The 20025-nt window shown below is 36.5% G+C and overlaps 1 protein-coding gene across 2 annotated transcripts in view; it reads right to left on the reverse strand.

Annotated features, from left to right (window-relative positions):
- The window catches only part of DCAF6 (DDB1 and CUL4 associated factor 6), a 78903-nt gene that overhangs the window by 17410 nt on the left and 41468 nt on the right, over window positions 1-20025 (reverse strand). Inside the window, exons 11-15 of one of the 2 annotated variants that reach the window (XM_026038547.1) lie at window positions 14819-14878; window positions 9149-9254; window positions 7526-7641; window positions 6821-6904; window positions 6325-6652 (exon numbers count right to left, since the gene is read on the reverse strand). In XM_026038547.1, coding sequence (XP_025894332.1) covers window positions 6325-6652; window positions 6821-6904; window positions 7526-7641; window positions 9149-9254; window positions 14819-14878 — 694 coding nt within the window. The remainder of the gene's footprint in view (window positions 1-6324; window positions 6653-6820; window positions 6905-7525; window positions 7642-9148; window positions 9255-14818; window positions 14879-20025) is intronic. The other variant, XM_026038548.1, reaches the window with a different exon arrangement.

A 20025-nucleotide genomic window follows, 5' to 3' on the forward strand; every position in this document is an offset into this window, starting at 1 on the left:
ACYACCGGGCTACCCCGGAGAAGCTGCTTTTCCGAGCGCCACGCACACAGACGGCTCCTCCCCCGGGCTAGTACAGCTGCTCAACCTGCTTCTGCTTTGTAGCCCCCTTCCCTCAACTCGGACTAGTTGAGTTAAAGGGAATTTCTTCCTGCAATACTAAMGATTTTTCCTGCTTTTTAACACACCAAATTTACTTATGCACGCACAGTCAAGAACTGTCTCTTTTTGCTCAGGTACAGAAACCCTGCTTCCTTCTTCTCTGTTCTTTCAGACAAAAGCCTTCTTCCCAGTAGCCCTCTTCCTATTTTAACTATTCAGTACCTAGATAACTATTTTAACTATTTGCTCCTCGAACCAAAACAGCTGCAGGGAACTTACTGCTGTTAACTTAGGAGCTATTTCTTTGACGCCTTGCAGTTATTTTTGCCTTGACCCTGGTCTTGACTAAAGGAGCAGCAGAGAAGCAGCCAGACCCAACATTGCCACTGGAGGAACCCACTCACCAGCTGCCACGCTCCTGACCAGGAATTTCAGCAAAATGCTTTAATAGCTCGGCTATCATCACCAAAATCAAATTCAGTGCAGGAAGGTGAATAACTACCAAACCATACTAAAATAGATCATTTTCCTAAATATCAAGATTTGRTTGTTTTTCAGATTTTAATTACCAAAAAGTTCTCTTAGAAATCTTTCTGGTTATAGAAGAGGTTTTCTATTGGTGGCAAATTTCAAGTGTTAAGTATTAAAAACAAGGACAAAACCATTGTGTTACTAACACATCAATTTGATCCTAAAGACAACACTAACATTATTTAATCAGTTATTTCATTGCTGATCATATCAAAAGAAATGTTTATCATAATGCACTGTCTGAGCAATCCTAAGTTGTTTCCACAGCCTTCCAACAACCTATCCTCCRAGTAGTCTCATTTTTGAATTTTTCACTTAATACACTGCAGAAAAATGAAAATCAGAGAAAAATACACTAATGAAAAAAATCTATGATGAACGCACCATTCTTTTTTTAATCTTACATTTATAGCAATATAAAACAATTTTTTCTCATGGGCACTGATAAAACCCCACGCTAAGCATGCTTACAGTGACAAAAATGCTTATCAAGAAATTTAGATCCAGTACAGYAGGAAACATACAGACTTCTGAAACTTTAAGAAAGCAGCTAAATCAAAATCATTTACTCCAACAGCAGCTAAGGCTGGAATATATGACAAAGGAATACACTTCTCTGCTATTTTTTTCCTGTACATATCAAAAACACAGGACTCAGGTGTGTTCTATGCAACCACTTTCTGAGACTTCTCATTTCTAGGTACTTAGAAATGGTCCTGGTGTCAATTTTCATCATCATGATTGTTTTTCCCTACTTGTTTTCWCCCTTTCACGTATATAGAGGCCTCTGGCATTAAATCACAGCATACAGTTTCTCCATTKTGCTAGACACAGGTGTTTGTAATAGTTTTATATGCTCTCGCAACTAATTCACTTAAGTATTTCAAGAGGGGACATAAGATCAAGTGACTTGTTCCTTTCACTTCATTAAAAGAAACACTCCATAAGATACAGCACTTCTCTTGCCAAATTGTAATGGACTCTAACAGTTACAGGCAGTTCCACAGCTTTGATCAGGGAAATAAATAAATAAATAAATAAATAAATAAATAAATGGCCTTTAACATCTATATTCTTATATTTGTGCATCTTTGTCCAGAACTGGGTGTTCTCTTCTACAGACAAAGCAAATCAATGGTGGCACAAGCAAATACAACGTGTTCCTCAGCAAATGAYTTTTTTTTTTAAATACAAGTACACACTTTTCAAATTACATTTATTTCTATGGCACGCAAAAGAAAGGTTAATAAGTTGTTAAATGTATACACTGCAATTTACTTTCAATTTCCATGCAACACATGCAGCTATTCTTAACTCAAGCAATATGCTCTGCAGTTCATAGCATTTACAGTTTAGCCATTTTTAAAATGCTGGTTAGACAGAAAAACCAAGAACCTGATAAATCAATTATACGGAAAGGGAGAGGGAGAGGGGAGGAAGAAGATAATGAATTACCTCATTATTCTATCACCTATCGCTGTTCCTCTGATATTATATCTAGTGAAGGGAACAACAACTGAAGTCATTCAAAAATTCTGGGTATCATGTTTTTTAGAGGTTAGTATCTATTATAAAATGTGCTCTACTTATCCCAACTGAGAAGATTCCATCTCCTCATTATGTTAGTATATGAGMATACTTTGATTTCAACATGAATAATATTCAGATTACAGATTAGTACACAAAGTTGATTTGTAAAGTCTAGTAATTCTTCATRGTATCACAGCAGAAATGAGAACAGCTACACAATCACTTTCCTTTTACAACTGTATGTGTTGGAAATTTTAAATTAGTAATTTAAAATTTTCCAGGCTTAGCCTTTGCTCATAGATCTGCTTCCATCAAAGTCTGAACAAAATTAATTCAGTCATTTAAGTTTGAAAACAGCCCTCAAAGAGCTATTTTGATCAATTCTATGAAAATCCAAGTTGAGTCAGTTAAAAGCTGCATATAATTTGCAAAAAATACATTTTTTCCCACAAGAACAAGTCATATTACCTTTCTCTGAGGCAAATGCATTTGCTGGACTTTGTAAATTTAAAAAAAAATATGTTACCAACCTACTTCAAATCTAAAGCCTGTATAGGTCCTCACATTTCAAAGAGAAGGAATCTCTTCCCACGGATTCCCTAAGACACCCAGAGGTTTTATTTTTCCCTGTTTAGTTTCTAGATAGACAGCCCTGCTATACGAAACAGCTTTGATTTTTTTAAATTTAAAATTACTTAGGGCAGCTGCTTATACACTTACACTGAAATCAGCACGCATTGCCAAGTGCAATGGTGGTAAGGCCAAAGAACTATTCAGCTTCGTTTTGTCACTTGTGTCACCCTTCCCATGGTAATGCCTAGCAAACGCAGAAATACTACAGGAAAGAGATGTCACATTCCCAGGTGTTCCTTTGGAAGGGTTGCCTTTCTGATAAAAYTATTCCAAGTTGACACAGGCTCCAAAAGATGTCAGACCAAATTTTCCATTGTCAAAWATACTTTCCATTCACTTAAACAATTTATCAATCCACAAAGGACTAAAGCATTTCCATATACTTGGTAGGAAATTTCCTTGGTGCTACTTTTAAAAGCCCTTTTCAAATATTTGAAATTAAATTCAGACTTTTTGTTTCTGTGTCTGTTGCACAGTATTTCCTGGGAGTTCAATTTCAGGCAAGTTGACAAGGAAGTGTCTCTTTTTGTTGTATTCTGAGATTTTTAAGCAATACTTAATAGTCTGTCCTTCGCATCAGCTGGGAGAGGGAAAGACYCATTCCTCAGTTTGAAATATTAAGAGTTGAATTTACATCCAAACAATTCAAAAATGTAAGTTCTCTAAAGAATACATATGTGACATGGACAAAATTCTCTTCATAAGTTTGAAATCTACATGAATCTGAATGAGCTCTGTTAGTGTTTGTGAGGCAAGAAGCCCTCCTACGATGTAACTGTAAGAACTGTTGAAGGAGACTTCAAGGGGCTATTTCTGACACGGCTTTTCCTCGGTCTCAGAGCAGAGACTCAGACCTTTACCCTTCTAATGCCCCCTCAGTGGGGCAAAGTTGTGCTTTACAGCAGGAGTTTGGCTCTAAGACAGTTTCCTCAATCTTCACTTTCCCCAGCTGCAGAATTTCTCCTCTATAGAAACAATAACTAGTAMTTAAGCATGGGAAAAAGAAAAAAGAATAAATTCCTCCGCAGTTAAAAACCATTTAATGTTATATACTGAAAAAGGCTCATTAGTCAAACAACTTTTAACACACTATTTCAGAAAGTTACAGCCTTTTTTTTTTTCCCTAAATAAACACAAGCATTTTTTGCTACTGTAAAATAGGTTTGCAAGAGATAGATGGTTGTAGCCTGGCCTTTAACCCTTTCTGGGGGAAGAAATCAAATAACTCCCTTCAGATATTCTAGAGAGGCAAAATGTACTGTAGTACTTCTATATTACGGTCATTAATTTTCTCATACGATGACATATGAAAAATTGAATTATTAGGTAAACTGGAGAAGATGAAGTTTAGTAAAGGAATGGTTAGGTAACACAATTTACAAAGTGTGGAAAATGTAAACATTAGCCTATGGGAAGCACGCTGGTGGAGTTGTTTAGGCACCAGGCTTCAGGGCACTGATTTCACATAACACTAATAATCTTTGAGCAAAGGGTAGGAATGCACCCGTGCAGTGTGTTGGGACTTAAGGCTGGCCAATATTGGCAGTACAGGGCAAACAGGAGGGCCTTGGGGGAGCTGGAAGAGGAAGGAAGGAATTCAAGAGCATGAAAGTGACAGCTGTATCRTCTGAACCTCCTTCTGGGACGAGATGAGAACACATCTGATGGAAAGGACAAATTTGGAAAAAGACTTCAGCCTACTAACTGATCCTATGTCTGGTGACAAGCCAYCAATAAGGGGCAGCTAGAGGTGAGGGGGGAGGAAGAGGCAACTGCAGCACTCTCCTATCTGAGAGAATCTCCTCTAGACAAAGGGCAATATTATTATTGTTATTCCTAGAAAAATCTAAATAGCACAGTGTATATAACTGGTCTCCCAGATTCAAGAAAGAAGTGGAACTAGAAAGAGCACAGAGTGTGTGATGACAGGGAGAACACTCACATTTGTACTGAGAAGAGCACAGAAAAGGGCAGCATACTTAGTCTAGWGAGACTAGAGCTGACAAACATCCTTCAAATGAAAAACTCTGGGAACAGAAGAACTATTTAATATGTTACGTTAGCAGAAGAATACACTGATTACAAAAATATATTGATTAATTATAGCCAACTTAAGTTGATCACAGAAGGGATGTTTGGAAGTAGCTTGCCACAAGGCAAGGGGTCTGGCAGATTTCAGGTAAATTTGATCAGTTTATGAAAGGAACTAGATGCCCTAACATATGCCGCAGCAGTGCACAGGGCCTTGGTGTCCTCTCATTCTTTTTCAGGTGAATTATAACAGCTAAAGAAGGTTAAGTTAGCCTTTAAGTTAGCCTTTAAGACCACTAGTGTCTGCTTTCTTTCTAGAAACCCTAATACCTTTGAAAACACAAAGTTTACCTTACTTATTAGCTCAAAGCGCATTTCGATGCTTCTCAGACCAGCAAATTAGGAGAAAAATGTATCTAAACATACAGCTGGATGATTAGAATTCAAACTAGAAAACTACCAGCAGAACAAAGTGAAGTGTTCAGGCGTTAAACCTGACTACTTGAAAGCCTAGAGGCAATGCTAAGGGAGTACTGGCTATCCAGCTTTTGTCAGATTCTTTTTTTTTTTTTTTTTTCTTTTTGGGAGGAGGGAGAAAAATGAGGAAGCAAGAGGCTGCACAAGGAATTTTAATTGTATCATTAATTTAACTGAATGCTCTATCCCATATGAAAAATTTCAACTGCTATAGCAAGAAAACAGTCTGTACACAAACAAGTACAAAAAACATGCAAAATGGAGTGTAACTTCATTTATGATGTAGCTTCTAGTGGGAAACTAACATCTGTCTGATACCTCAAAGTTTCATTCTTATTGCATTATTACAAAAGCTATCACATGCTAGAGGTAAAGTGCTTAAATCCAACAATRAAGTTCTTTAATTATGATAGCATTTAAAAAGTCTAAGAACTCAAGTCAATTAACAGGGTATATTAATACAGCAATACTGGATCGGGGCAATATTGTGGGCTGGCTTACTGAACAAGAAAAAGAGAAGAAAAAAAAGTAACAGTGAAGTGCACCTTTTCAGAGAGAGAACCCTTAGTATTCTACCTAATTTCTGTGACTATTATACACGCGTACATACTGATATTCAATATACATACTGATATTCAATAACCAACACAAGGAAAAAAAATAAAATAAGGGCAAAATAAAATGTAGGTTCCTGTATCCTAAACTCAGATTTATAAACTTTCCTTACTTATGACTCCAGTAAGAATACTGGGAAAAAAAAAATGCAAGTATTCAGCACTGCCACATATAGCACACGAGATATAAGCACAAGCAGTATTAGATCTGTGGGAGCTTGCCCCTTAGGAGGGAAAATGTAGTTACACAGACCTCACATAGAGGCAAATTAGACTCAGCCACCAAACTCTTGGCTAGTTGTTAAAGAAGGACTTAGATTTTAATTAGGGACGTAAGGCATCAATTTCCAGGTATTCCCTTCAAAAATACATTTGGGCAAGTAATTAGAGAGGTAAATGTTCCTCTAACCTGTGTCCTGGTCCTCCTCGATACCTTGCTCCAGGGATCAGGACAGGGTCATCATCGCTGTCATCAGTTTCCTGGAGAGCGGAGGTCCTGGTGCAGGACTCCTCTGGAGTTGCAAGCCCTGAGGATTCCGGGTGGGACTGAGGTTCATCAGTTGCAGCATGTGAGTTGGCAGTGGATTCGGTACCTGGCTGACTTGGCATTTCTTGACTTGCACTTTTTTCACACGAGGAGCCTTCCTCTACATTTCTTGGGGCAGTATCAACACCAGGAACACTTTTTTCTTCTGCTTGGCTTCCAGAATGTTCAGAAACAGATGCATCTGACACAGCTAAGAGAAAATACTGGTCAACCGAGGTCACACTGCTTATAATGTATTTTAGGCAACATTATAAAATGGTTATAGAAATTAAATGAGGCATATTGAGTTCATATTGGAAATTCAGGTTTTTTGTTCTCTACTTCTTGTAATTATGTTTGAAAAAGGACAGGCACACACCTACTTCTGTTGTCTCTGCAGTTTCATCTGCACTTCTCAGTCCTCCAGCACTTAAGTCATCCTTGTGAGATTCATCTGGAATTCCTGAATAAAACAGTAAATCACATGATTTTAGCATAACAAGCATCAATAATATAAGGAAATCTATGTAATAATACCAGTCCTAGGTCAAACCAGTGCCCTTTGAAGTCTACATGCAACATTGTCTGATCAGTATCCAAKATTTCAGCAGGAGTCAAAATACAGATTTCTAACTTACTGCTCAGGTCAATATACAAAGAGAGAGAGAAAAAAGTATTTCATTCTTGATCCTTCATRTATTTCAATTATATGAAAATTTTAGATACAAAATTAGTGTTAATATTCTTGAAATATAAAATCATTAAAAGTGGATGTTTCTCAACACAAAAATTAAGTTATCTCTCCATTAACGGTTGTAGGGATGTGTGGTTTTAAAGTATTTCCAGGCATTTCTATGGAACTCACCAGTCATTTGATTTGACTGTCATTTTGGCAAAGAACATTTGAAAGAAAATTTGGAAGTAAAAATTTAAAGGAAAAGAAACAATACATGTCAGTCATTTATGACTGCAAATTTTGGTTGTACTATTTTCCCCAATATAAATGAGGGACAAAATAGGCCCCTCAATACACACTGGAGTAGAACATCAACTTTACTACTGCAGAAATAATGCTGCATCTTACTTGTTTCTTCATCCTCAGGTGTTGACTCTTCAGAGGCTTTTGTTTTCATAGAGTCTTCTTGGCCTTCAGATTTGCAGTGACTTCCACTCCCTCTAGAGCTTGAATTTGTGCTGCTCCTAGAAACATAAAGGAATCAGAAATGATTTGAACAGCTAATTGTGATAGCACGGCCTAGCCACCATCTTTTTTAAAATTAATTAATTWATTTATTTATTTATTAAATGCCACYGTCAGCTAGCAATTCTATAGCTGKAGCTGCAACTGACRAACTTGACAGTAATTTCAAAATTCTCTTATGTCCATCTACCATCCATCCATGTTTCTCATCCCACACTTTCTCTGTATTGCAGATCCCTATTGTTCTTTCTTTCATTGCCATCTCTTACTAGAAGCTTTAAAAGATTTCTTCATTGTTTCCTAAAATATTCTGTGAAGGCTCAGTAGGATTCTGCTTTCTCATATTTATAAAATTTGCTATTAATAACTGATAAAAAAGTCATTTCATTATATTAATTACTTGTCAAATGAGCACTAATTGCATACATATCCCATCCTATTGTAAAACAAGTTTAGAAAGCATTTTCCAGGTGCTCTACCCTTATTTATCATTTCTCTATCCTGAGACACAGGCTTCCAGTTTGGATTTTCAGGCTTCAAAGTTTTCATATTTAGCAAGATTTGTACTTGAAACTGATTCCTTCATGCCTGAATTAGGTAATTATTTGGAACACCAATTTCTGTTTTAAAATAAGGGAAAGAATTCCATTGGAAACATAAAATATTCTTTCCAAACATCAATAAACTTTTTTTAGACACTCTGAAAAATATCTTAAATTTACAAACGACAAAGCTTTGTTCTTGAGGTCTCTTATTCTCTCCCTGACCCTCTCTTGTGACCTGTTAAACTTTACATGGTCTCCAGAGCAACACAAAAATATCTGAAACAAATATCAATTGAGAGAACTGCAAGCATGATTCTCAAGAATGTGGTCTGTTATTACCATTATCTTTTTTACATTTCTACATTATCTTTTTTACATTTCTACATGATTTGTAAATTGATTCATGTTATGTTGCTAGAAGCAGCACAGCGTGCTTATTCTAGATTGAGAATCTCAGCATTTCAAATCCATATGGACAAAGTCTTCATTCCATGTAAATGCACAGATTACTAGTTAAAGTAAATAGTAATTTCCTTATTTTACAACCAGGAAACTCTGCCACAGAAAGACTAATTTGCTCAATAGTATCTGGAGCACAGAATTAAGGCTTAAATTCTAACTGCTGGACTAACTTTCCATCACAATAGTAGCCTGCTTAATAAAGACAAGATCAGTGAATAACCTAACATGACACTATTATTTGACCATGAAATCAAGTTTCACACTGCTAATAATAGCGTAAAAAAAAGATTTACGGTAACTCTCACAAATCAAAAACTCCTGCATAAATTCCATGCTAAAGAATGCCTATTTTGAGTGGATCAAGGATCACAGCCACTTCAAATTACAAGTATGCCTAATGGAAAACAGGTATATACTATTTTGAAATGTATCTGCATCTAAGCAAAATGGGCTTATCAATAACAAAAACAGTAAGTAAAATACAAAAGTAACCTCTTACCACTCATCAGTGAAGTCCAGTTTTATTGTGCTTGTAGTTGTTCCTTCTGTACTATAGTGCAGACTTAAAACTGGTTCACCTGTTCCTGCTCGTGGCTTATCACTCTCTGCAAACATGCGGTTGATAAAGTTTGAATGAGAACCAGCAATGCAAATAAATTTTATTTATCTGAAGATATTTCTAAATATCTTAACAAAAAACAAACACGGTAGCGACATCCACAACTATGTCTATTTAAGACCGTTTGCAGACCAAGCAAGTTGAAAGTTTCAGAGGCAACACACCACATTTATACATTGCAATGCCTTGGAACTGGCCTAAAATGTGTTTGCATTTACAACAGAAAAGAAGGAATATGCTGCCTTTTTACATGCAGGTAAATAAAATTACCAGATAAATATGTGGACTCACTATTATCCATTACGAGCAGATCTCTTTCATGGCAAGTCAACTATTAAAAAGAATTGAAGGTGTTTTTAAAAGAGATGCTCAGTCTTTTTTACCTCGGTAAATACATACAAAAACCTGACAAGATCACGATCAGTGATCTAGGAAAATCATCAGCCCCTTTATTTCTTTTTATTTCTATGTATAATTCACTCAAACACAAATATCCTTAAATTCTCAGGCAGATGCTAGAAAAATCTCTGTAAACTCACGTTTTGGGCTTTCATGGTTAAAACCCCTTTCTTAAAAATCTTTGGTGGCGGGGAAATATTTTCAAAACGCAAAACTGTGTGAGAACTGAAAGCAAAAGGAGTGAAAGAAACTAAGAACTACAATAACTCTGCCCAACTTCAGCTGGGTGGTTTGAAGGACTGTTCAGCAGTCTTCTTCAAGACAGAACCCTTGAGAAAATTAATGGTGAAAGGCTATCTACTTGCCATGGCCAGAATTGCCATTAATGCTGAAGTGACTATGGAGAATTCCTCATGAAAAGCACTCTCATATTAAGCCTCACTACAGAGGTGCCATTTCCTTAGGATTCAGATGGGAGAGAGTTGCCTGAGTTTGGGGAACCATTCAAACGCCTTTTAGGACACTGTGCTGCTTTGCACAAATGCCCAGCTTTTCATTTCTGGACCATTAGAACAGAAGTTTGTCAGATTGCCACTGGTCAATAGAGTACAGACACCTGACAACAACTACAGCAGTTGTTACAATACTGCCTGCAAGCTGACCCTGTTATGCAATAAAGTGAAACCTTCAGAATTTTTACAAGTTTTTGCAAAGTTTTTGCTGCTGAGGGAAGTTTTTGCAGGACCACCAATTCAAATGTAACATCCAATTCAAGCAAGCATGCRCACTCCCCCACATAAAAGCTAATCATTAAAATAATAATGGCTACAATATTCCCAAAGGAACCATTATTTATAATAAAGCACTAAAGTTGTGGGAACTATGAATCAGCACAGCAGAACTTCACGTAACCATGGATGGTCATATTTGTAAGCTGATCACAGACAGAAACCCACTCACTGCATCACAGCAGTAACCCTCTGAAGAACTTTAAATATATACTTATATGTATTCTGAATAAAAGAGTTGTAAAAGGAAAAAAAAAAAAGTGAAAGAATTACAGCCATCATCCTGAGGATGCAGAAGCAAAGGGTCTCATTCTATGCAATGTGTACCCACAGGAAAGTTCCTTGGTCCTCTAAATTAAAGGTTACAGCTAGAGTCTTGTTAGAGTGGAACAAGGATACAACTGGTAAATGTGAAGTTTTCTCTTCCTGAGTTTAAATGAATAAGAAATAAATTTTGGAAATATTTTATTGCACATAAGTATTTTGAACAGAAATGTTATCTTCTTTCATAAGTAAACCAAGACTTTCTGTCTTTTGTGGCTATTTACCAGCAAGTCTTAGTATACAAACCTGCTCACAGTTTAAGCATGCCTTCCTAAGCAAGAACAAATATTAAATATATTCAAATACTGTTATAAGGAGTCAGGCTTTGAGAAATAAAGAGTAAAAAAGATAAGACATACTTGGAGAATTCTTCAGCTTCCTTGTAAAAAGGACAGATAAGGTTCAGAATTAGGAACCTTTGTCTACCTCGACTGCAGGAAGGCTTTAACACTGTCTTCCACAACATCCTCACCGGGAAGCATAGGAAATCAGGGAATGGACTGAGAACTGCCTGAATGACAGAGCTCAGAAGGTTGTTATGAACAGCACAAGGTACAGCTGGTGGCCTATATGGTGCAGTGCTCCCTGGGGTCAATACTGGGTCCAGTATTGTCCACCCAGTGACCTGGATGAAGGGACAGAGTGCACCTCCAGCATAAGTGATGATATAAAACTGGGACGAACAGCTGATGTGCCAGAGGGTTGTGCTGCCATTCAGAGGCACCCTGACAAGCTGGAGAGATGAACTTAGTGTTGAAGTGATGCTTACATTTATTTAGACTTGAAAAGCTGAAAGAAGTACTCCAAGCATAACTCAAGAGGGCCCTAACTACGAGAAATAACTTTTGTGCATTTCTGGACACAGAGAGATGCAACTCAGGCATATTATATAATAACTTTTTCTTAAAACTATAATAATATGGACTACAGTTTGGATGGGGTGTGTTTGTTCTTCAATCTAGCTTTCGGATATGAAAATGACACTAACAGGAAACTCCAAAAGGCAGATGAGATAAGGTTTTGGTAATTAAGTGCAGAGAATTATTTGTGTTATTCACTAATTAACATTAAACTTACAGTGCTAATGAAAACTACATAGGTGCTTCTGAGAAGAGATGATAAGCTCTGCTTAGTACATAACTCTTATAGAACACTCATGTACAGTCCAGGATTCACAAACTCTTGTTCTCAGGAAAGACAGTGTGATTGTCAGAGGCTGAATGGCTCAGAGGAGAGCACTGATCTCTCTCTTTGCTTGTTTTTTCCCTCCTAGGGAGGGAGTGGGTCAGATCAATCAGATCTAATTCACATTGACAGAATACTGGAGGGCAGAACAGGAGAAGATGTACGTGTTCTGTGACTAAGCGTAGAACTATGGCCAAAATGATTAATCTACTTAGGTATGAGCTCTAATAAGCAAGAGAGCACAGCCCTAATAAGCTCAGAGAAAGCAGGAAATCAACATCCTACTAAAATCTATTCCAAATTCCTCAAAAGTATCTTTACCTAGATTTTACAGCAATACACATTACTCAAAGATACTACCAATTACTACACTGTTTATACGCAATCTTGTGCTAGAAAATACATTCCCATGACGGAGTCCACTCTGGCAGTGCTTACAGAAAGATACCTGTCAAATTCCTCCCATATAGCTGAAAACCAAGTATCATATGTAGTTCATTTATATCATACATATGGCTTTTATATCATACCTAGGGCTTCATTTATATCATTTCAGATATCTTAAAGTGAGAAACTGCAGAAACAAACAAAAAGTCTTCCCTTTCTTCCTTTAGAAAATGAACCTGTGCCAATGTAACTTCACAAAGGTTGGGCCTTTTTTTTTTTTTTTTTTTTTTAAACTATGAAGACTTAAGAGCACAAAGACACCTTTATAGATTTCATTATTTAGTTACTATTTACTAGCACTGCAAGGAATTCAAAGTTAGTTTCCCTTATCATCAATACTGCTCTTTTCACTGGTCAGTTGACAATCACGTGAAGAGAATGGCTGACTTTCCAAGAAAAAACTTCCGAAGTATTTTTCATTCAGTACTAAGTATACCTCCTCATAAAAAACAGACAAAAACAAAACAAACAGCTTTSTATATTCTGCAGTGGAGAAAAATAAGTAAAAAGGGGAGAAAAATATAGTGTATCTCAGAAAACAGGAATTTTCAATGCATGAAAATTCAGCAGAAGTAGCTGACCTTGGAGGTAATGGTGGAGATTCCTTTATATAATGATAAATTCTGATGAAGTAAACAGTGTTACATTGATACCAGTCAGTAAAAAGACACTGAGGCCCACCGTGGGCAGACTGAAAATCAAGTAATTCTTCAGATCTCCCTAATCCACAGTCCAAGGCATATTATATTTTTGTCCAGATGATTCTCCTATCAGTTAAATGYTGTACTGCACTTTACAGAAGGAAGTGCCAGAGAACACACTGTGCTATAGCACAGGGAACAGTTCTGAAATTCCTAAGCTTTTATMTGCTGAGCTCATCACCTTTATCTGCTGAGATCTGGAAAGCACTAGATGCCCAAGTCTTTTGGGGAGGGGAAGCTAATTAGCTGGGACACAGCATATGCCAAAAYAGTTGCCAGTACTAGTACTGTAGACACCTCCATAACTGACCTATATCAGTTAGCTCAGAACAAGATGGTACCTGTAACATGGCACTGAAACACCTGACATGGACATTACTTAAGGGATTACTGAACCTCTGCATCAATGTATATAAAATTTATATAATGTATATATACATTTATATACAATGTATATAAAGTGTATATAAACGTATATAAAAACATTAGTTCTCCATGAGAACTCTCTGTGTTTAATTGGCAAGTACAGCAAACAAACCATCAATTATCTAGACTTTTTTTTCAGTTATAAGAACTCCAGTAAGTATATGGACTGTGCATGTTAATTCTAGTTTATTCTACTCACAGCAAATAATGCTTTATTCCAAGGAGTTCATAAAGTCAGCACAGCTTGGCCACAAATTCATGAGCAGGCAACTGAACTATGAGTAACTGGCCAATCTGCACATTGATTTTTAATGCTACTTTCACCATAAGATGTAATTCCATTAAAAATATATATATTTTGTCAATATAATACACAGCTTGATCTTTTTTCCAGTGTTCTGGCATCCTAAAACAAGTCATGTCTCATCAGTTGCCAAACAATGTTTTTGAGAAATGAGATTTCAAAGCAGCTTTCCAGTTTGGAATCTGAAACATGATAAAACAACCAGCTCTATTTCAGATCTACTGAGACTTTAATATGAAAGTCAGCAAAATGCAGAGTGTACGGAAAACTATTTTAAAATTACCCTCTATTATTCATTAATTATTCAGGCATAAATATTCAGCAAAGACTCATTCAGCTTTAGTAAGGCCACGTGCAGTCCATCTCACTGCTTACAGTTTGAAGACTGATGAATAATGAATAGTCTGCTGCTCACTAGATTTTCTTCTACCACCAGCCCAGATGGCAGGTAAAGTGAAACACCAGAACTGGTTTAGCAGAGAGGTATAGAAAGATTGATGATGACCAAAGCTAGTGCACCTAGGTGTATAGTGGCACACTTGAGTTCTTCGGACTGTGCAAGTAGTACAAATCTGCACACCTTATCTCCCCACTGTCCCCTTTGGCTTTATACAATTACAAGCAACTCTGATGATTATACTTGCTCTTTAATCCCAGGGGAAAAAAAAAAAAAGAAAAAACAAACAAACAAACAAAAAACAGCTAAGTGTCTGTAGAGTACATCAGCACAGAATACTGTACATACACAAAAGCAATAGGATTTGAGCAGAGGATGGTTTAGAAAATGATTAATAATTAACCTTACTCTGTTACTGAGAATTAAATAATTAATGAGTTTCCAGCAGATCTGCTTATGGAATTCTGCTTTATGTAGATGAACAGCATTTTAGTCTGTTTATCATTATGAAAAGCATTTTTAAAAGAAASCATTGCAATCAGCTATGGCTGGGTATAGCGTATTTCCTGTCACACGCACCCTGTTGCTCATCAAGTGACATGGATCCAAGCTGTTTGTTAACCACAGAAGAAGGAGAATCTGAAACAAAAATGAGATTTCAACTTAAAATATAAGCAGCAGAGATCTGCAACAGCAATGTCACGATCATATATTAGCTTAAAATAATAATAATAATAAAAAAAGCAGCAACATAAGAAAGCTTTGGTTGTTTCCTGAGCAGCCAGCCGTATTGTATTTGCTAGCCATGACAGATGCAAAGCCATTGCTTCAAACCATTATGAGTTTCTTTACGCAATCATTTAACAACCTGAAACTACGCCAATATGTAGGTATTTAAAACATCTATTTATTACAGAGGATTTCATGGTGTACTTCAAGTTTCTAACATGTCAGGAATGACACTGAAGAGTCAYGACTTCTAGAAAGCCCTTGGTCCAACTATCCCACGATACAGTACTTCAAACAATGTACTAAATATGAACTTCAAAATAGTCGCATAAAAAACTCAATAGCATAACAGTATCTTTAGCTTTGGCTTTAAATAATCAGTATTTGTACYTATGAGCATAAAATGTAAAAAGGAGGAGAGTTTACAGCTATCGCAGCACACAGACTGCTTTTGTAATACGAATTCCCCAAAGTACATCCCACTTGTGACATTCACAAGTCTGCATTGTTAGAGGATATCCCTCTGTAGCTTCTGATGACCATGAATGGGTCTTCATGTCTTTATCACAGTAGCAAACCAGRTTTACATAGATTCACATTTGATCATGGAAAAAAATGAAAACACCATCAGCCAAGTGCATTATTCCATTGGCCTTAGGGTATCTTTACCTCTGTTTAGATAGGCTTATTCCTTGCACCAAATGCAGCTAAGCCAAAGATTTTTTTTCTCTAGATTTAGATCTTAACTAGGAAACTTATAAATCATTAATATATTTACTTTACACATCATTTCTAAGTTAACAGAGAGATACATATAGTGAAATATTTTCAATGAAGTGCTGGCCCAGTTTTTAGATCGTAAGTCAGAAGGAAAAAGCTGCTGTGAAGATGCCTCATGTCACAAAACCTCCTACTTATAGTGCAGCTGACTCCGTGTAGCAATTGGAACGTCGCTCTCCTTCATGGGTAGACTGGCTTCAATCCCTAACTCGCAGCCTATGAGCCCATGACTGGGATTACCTTGTGTTCAAAAACAGTGAGGAGATGCCTCGTGTGGCAAGACACAGTCCAACAGCGTTGCCACAGTCCAATTTTTCTGCATGTCCTTTAAAAGGCAATTAAGAACGCGGCCAAAACMTTTTACTCGGCTGGAAAGGGTAATCCCATCACTTCTTTATATCAGGCCAAGAGGAACAACAGCAATATGACTGAATAAATGTATTGTGAAAATAGATAAGCACATTATATTTAGTACACTTACTAGCCCTTCTGTGTTTCATTAAAACTTCAACTATACAACAGTGAGTAAGGAACATGGGTATAATTTACCATTTGCCTAATTCAGTCACAATAAGTGCAAATGAAAAAACTTCTAGGTAATCATCCATACTTACATAGACTTAAATATCAATTTAATATTGAGATTTGGCACATTTTCTTACAGTTTTGGGAATATATCTCACTTGGAATAAACCTTTAAGAATTTTTAAACAAAGCAAACAAAGCATACTAAAATTTTCAGCTAGGATTGTTGCAAAAAGAGCTCTGTATGTAACACTTACTAACTCACTGTTTTCTTTCTCAAATCCCCCAAAACTAGAGATCACCAGCTCCCCACTGGAGTAGCACTGCAGTATTCAACATGCTAAAACTTCACAGCTCAAGCAGGGAAACAAACAGAACTGTGAAAGCAGACTAGAAAAGGTCAGGCCTCTCTTTTAATAGATGGCTTGGTTTTGTACGAAGTCTGATTCAGTATTCTTCCCAACTCTGATAAAGTTTTTTTTTGGGGAAAAAAAAAAGTTATTACCTAAAGTGTTTTCAAAATCCAGAATCATTGTACTCACAGCAGATATTAAACTACAAAAAGAAATACTTAATAATTAGGAGCAACTGCTTTCCACTATCATAATCTCTCAGCTATGCATTCTGGAATTAAAGTTGAGGTATTTCATGTTCTGGGCACTTAAATGGAGTGCAAGGAATTTGATAATGAAAATTAGAATCGCTCCCTTTTTCATTCAGAAAAAGAGATAGATACAATAGCTAAATTCGTCCAGCCTTAACGGCTTCAGAAGTACAGAACTTTGACAGAACTAAATTAAAAAAAGAGAGAAGTTGGCATGCATCACAGGTTCAAGTAGTCCTTCCTATTTTTGCAGGTAAGGGATCGTTGGTTAACCCTGCTGTAACTAGTTTGCACAGCAAAACCCTGTTTCTTTTTCTCTATCACTCCACGATTTATTTTTTTACTATAACTTTAAAAACGGTTGTTTCATGCCTCTGTTACCTCTCGAGTGATATTCCAGTCATTTAAAGATTTAAAAAATGGAAGTGCAGCTCCCTAAGCCTTGTTTCAGTTTACGACTCGTTTCTACCTTATGTTGGTATGTATATGGCATGTAATTACTGGGCAGAACAGCAGTAAAAGCTCATAAAGGTTTACTTTCTCTGAAGATGGCTTGAGGATGAAACAGGCTTGACACATACATGGCATATTTTGCTTTTGAAACGCTGCTTCAGATAAGATATCTGATAAAACAAGACTTTTTGCTATCTGAGGATGCAGAACGTGTTCCCTAATGTTATGTCAACTCACTGTCAATGATTACTTAGATAACCCACTTTGGCATTCAACAACAGAGTCAAGCTTTCAACATAATTTTCTAAATCGTGAAGGTTAATCATTATAGAGACCTGGCTTGCAGCTCTTTGCGTTACTCTTCCTGTAACAAGCCCTTAGGCTAGAAGCAGACAAAACTACCCTACAGCCTAACATGGTAATGTTCTTTATAAAATGGTAATTTGCTTTATAAAATAAGTAAATGCTTTCAGCTGAACATTTTATACTGATAAATTTAGAGCAGGGATTGTGAACCTGCAGCCCTGGCCAAACAGAATCTACAGCTTTATTTCATGTGGCAGCACATAAAATTTTTTAGGATGTAGTAGTTCTCAGGAATGCAAGTGCTGTACTAATAGGTGCCTGAAAAAAAAATCAAGTTGCCGAAAGGCAGAGCATCAAACACAACCTTTCATGAAAAAAGATTATGAAATTTTGTCTGCATGGATGCAAAATGATTGTGCCTCTGTCTAGAAAAAAAGACGGACAAGAAATCTGCAGCTCCAGCTTTCCAAGACATTACTCATACATATCTTACAAAACTGAATCTCAAAGAGGTTAGAAGAGGGGAATAAAACAAAGTATTTTTATCCCCCAAAAGAGTAAATATATTAGTATATAACAGTATATCCACAGACATGTCCAGAGCCTAGAAGTCTTAAAAAATAGACAATGGAAAGATGATTTGGACTCCTTATGCAGAAGGAAGAGTTTCTTTTGCTCCTTCCACACGAGGGAAGGAGGAATACAAGGGAAGAAACTAATGAAGCACAACAGGAGATTCTTGTACTTTTACCCATACAGGAAAAAGGTATCATGTAATTTTAGATCAAATACCTTGAGGAATAAATGACCAAATACCACAACACGCAGCTCTCCTGCAACACACAGGGTGTACAACTTGTAGAACTTCCTGCTATTCCACATATACATTAAACAATTTTCTTCAGAATATATAAAAATGTGCATATAATCTATTGCTCAGCAATACTGAGAGGAAAAAAAGTGGGGAGGAGACCTAGCCTTAAATGCTGCAGGCTTGACTGACATTAATTATTTGGAAACAAGAATAGGACAAGTGATTAGGGGGTATCCTGACTTTGAGACCTCAGTTAAGACCTACGACCATTTTACACTGSTTAACAAGAAAAAATAAAGGTTAAATTGCCTAAATACACTCAAATGATTCATCAAATTTACATGCTTAATTCTTCCATAGTCTATATATTCTAGCAACCAAACAGCAAAAAGATAAAATAGTCCAGCTGAAGTTTCATATGATTTAACAAAACTGACTTTTTCCCTCACAAGGAAACAAATGTTTCCATAGGGCTAGGCAAATCTTCATTTTAAATCTATTATTTGAAAARCTGTCATCACATAAGGAATGAAGCAAATATTTGAATTTCAGGTTCTTCCAAGAAYAGTCATGTGCTCCGTGACTCTCTGGGGATCCCACAACCTTCCCTTTAGTTCTCTTAAAATTCAAAGCATATTAAGAATTCTGTGGCAATTAAGAATTCTGTGAGGCAGTGGTGGGATCCAAACTGAAGCATCTCTCTGGCTCCCAGTCAGAACAAACATTTAAAGCTTTCTCTTCACATCTGTGTTAGTGGGGATCCTATGACACAGTGAGCACAACAAGAAGAATTATAATGCATTCTTGAAGAAGGTGTCAAGAAATAGAGGGGTGAGACAGTATCAAGAGAAGCCCAGACCAACCTACGTCACAGTGAGATAGTAAAATATCCATCAATATACTTCCAGCTGAGAATTTTAAGGATGATTAAAATAACCTTTTTTTTTTTTTTAAATCAATTTTCAATCAAAGTTTCAAGGGGAGACAATTTAGTTCCATTTTATTTTTGGATTGGCTTTTTAAAAAAGAAAACGTTGAAGATCATCAAGACTTACCAACACGGTCTTAACCAGGGTTTTCTCTATCTAATCCTTGCCTTTTGAGTTAATATACCATGTTTTTCAGTTTGCTGAAAAAATATTGGCTTTCTATTAACAAAGYAGTTTATTGTTCTGTTTTGATTTTTTGATTTTGTTAAGCTTTTCCTGKAAAACCTTGGGCTTTCTGCATCCAGTTTTAAGAATATTGCTATCATTGTTTCTCTTGCTCTACTCTCACACATGAAGTACCACCTGTCCTGGCCATCGCATGGATTAGAGGCTTTACAAACTTTGAAAATTTCCCCAATGCAAAAGATTACTGAAAGTCCAGTAACTAGGTATTTTAACTGGAGCACTAGTCACTGTTCGATTGAATTGTTAAATATGGTTCAATATAAATGAATAGATTAAACCACAGTAAGCTAAGTTGTGAATGCATGAAACAAACCTCAAAWGCAACCTAGCCTGCAAAATTTATCYACAAAGGAAAAATTATAGCCGKGTCATCCTTCCAATACAAGCCAGGCTGATAGCT

This window comes from Nothoprocta perdicaria, unplaced genomic scaffold, assembly GCF_003342845.1.
Source record: "Nothoprocta perdicaria isolate Ctin4 unplaced genomic scaffold, notPer1 scaffold_212, whole genome shotgun sequence".
NCBI classification, from domain to species: domain Eukaryota; kingdom Metazoa; phylum Chordata; class Aves; order Tinamiformes; family Tinamidae; genus Nothoprocta; species Nothoprocta perdicaria.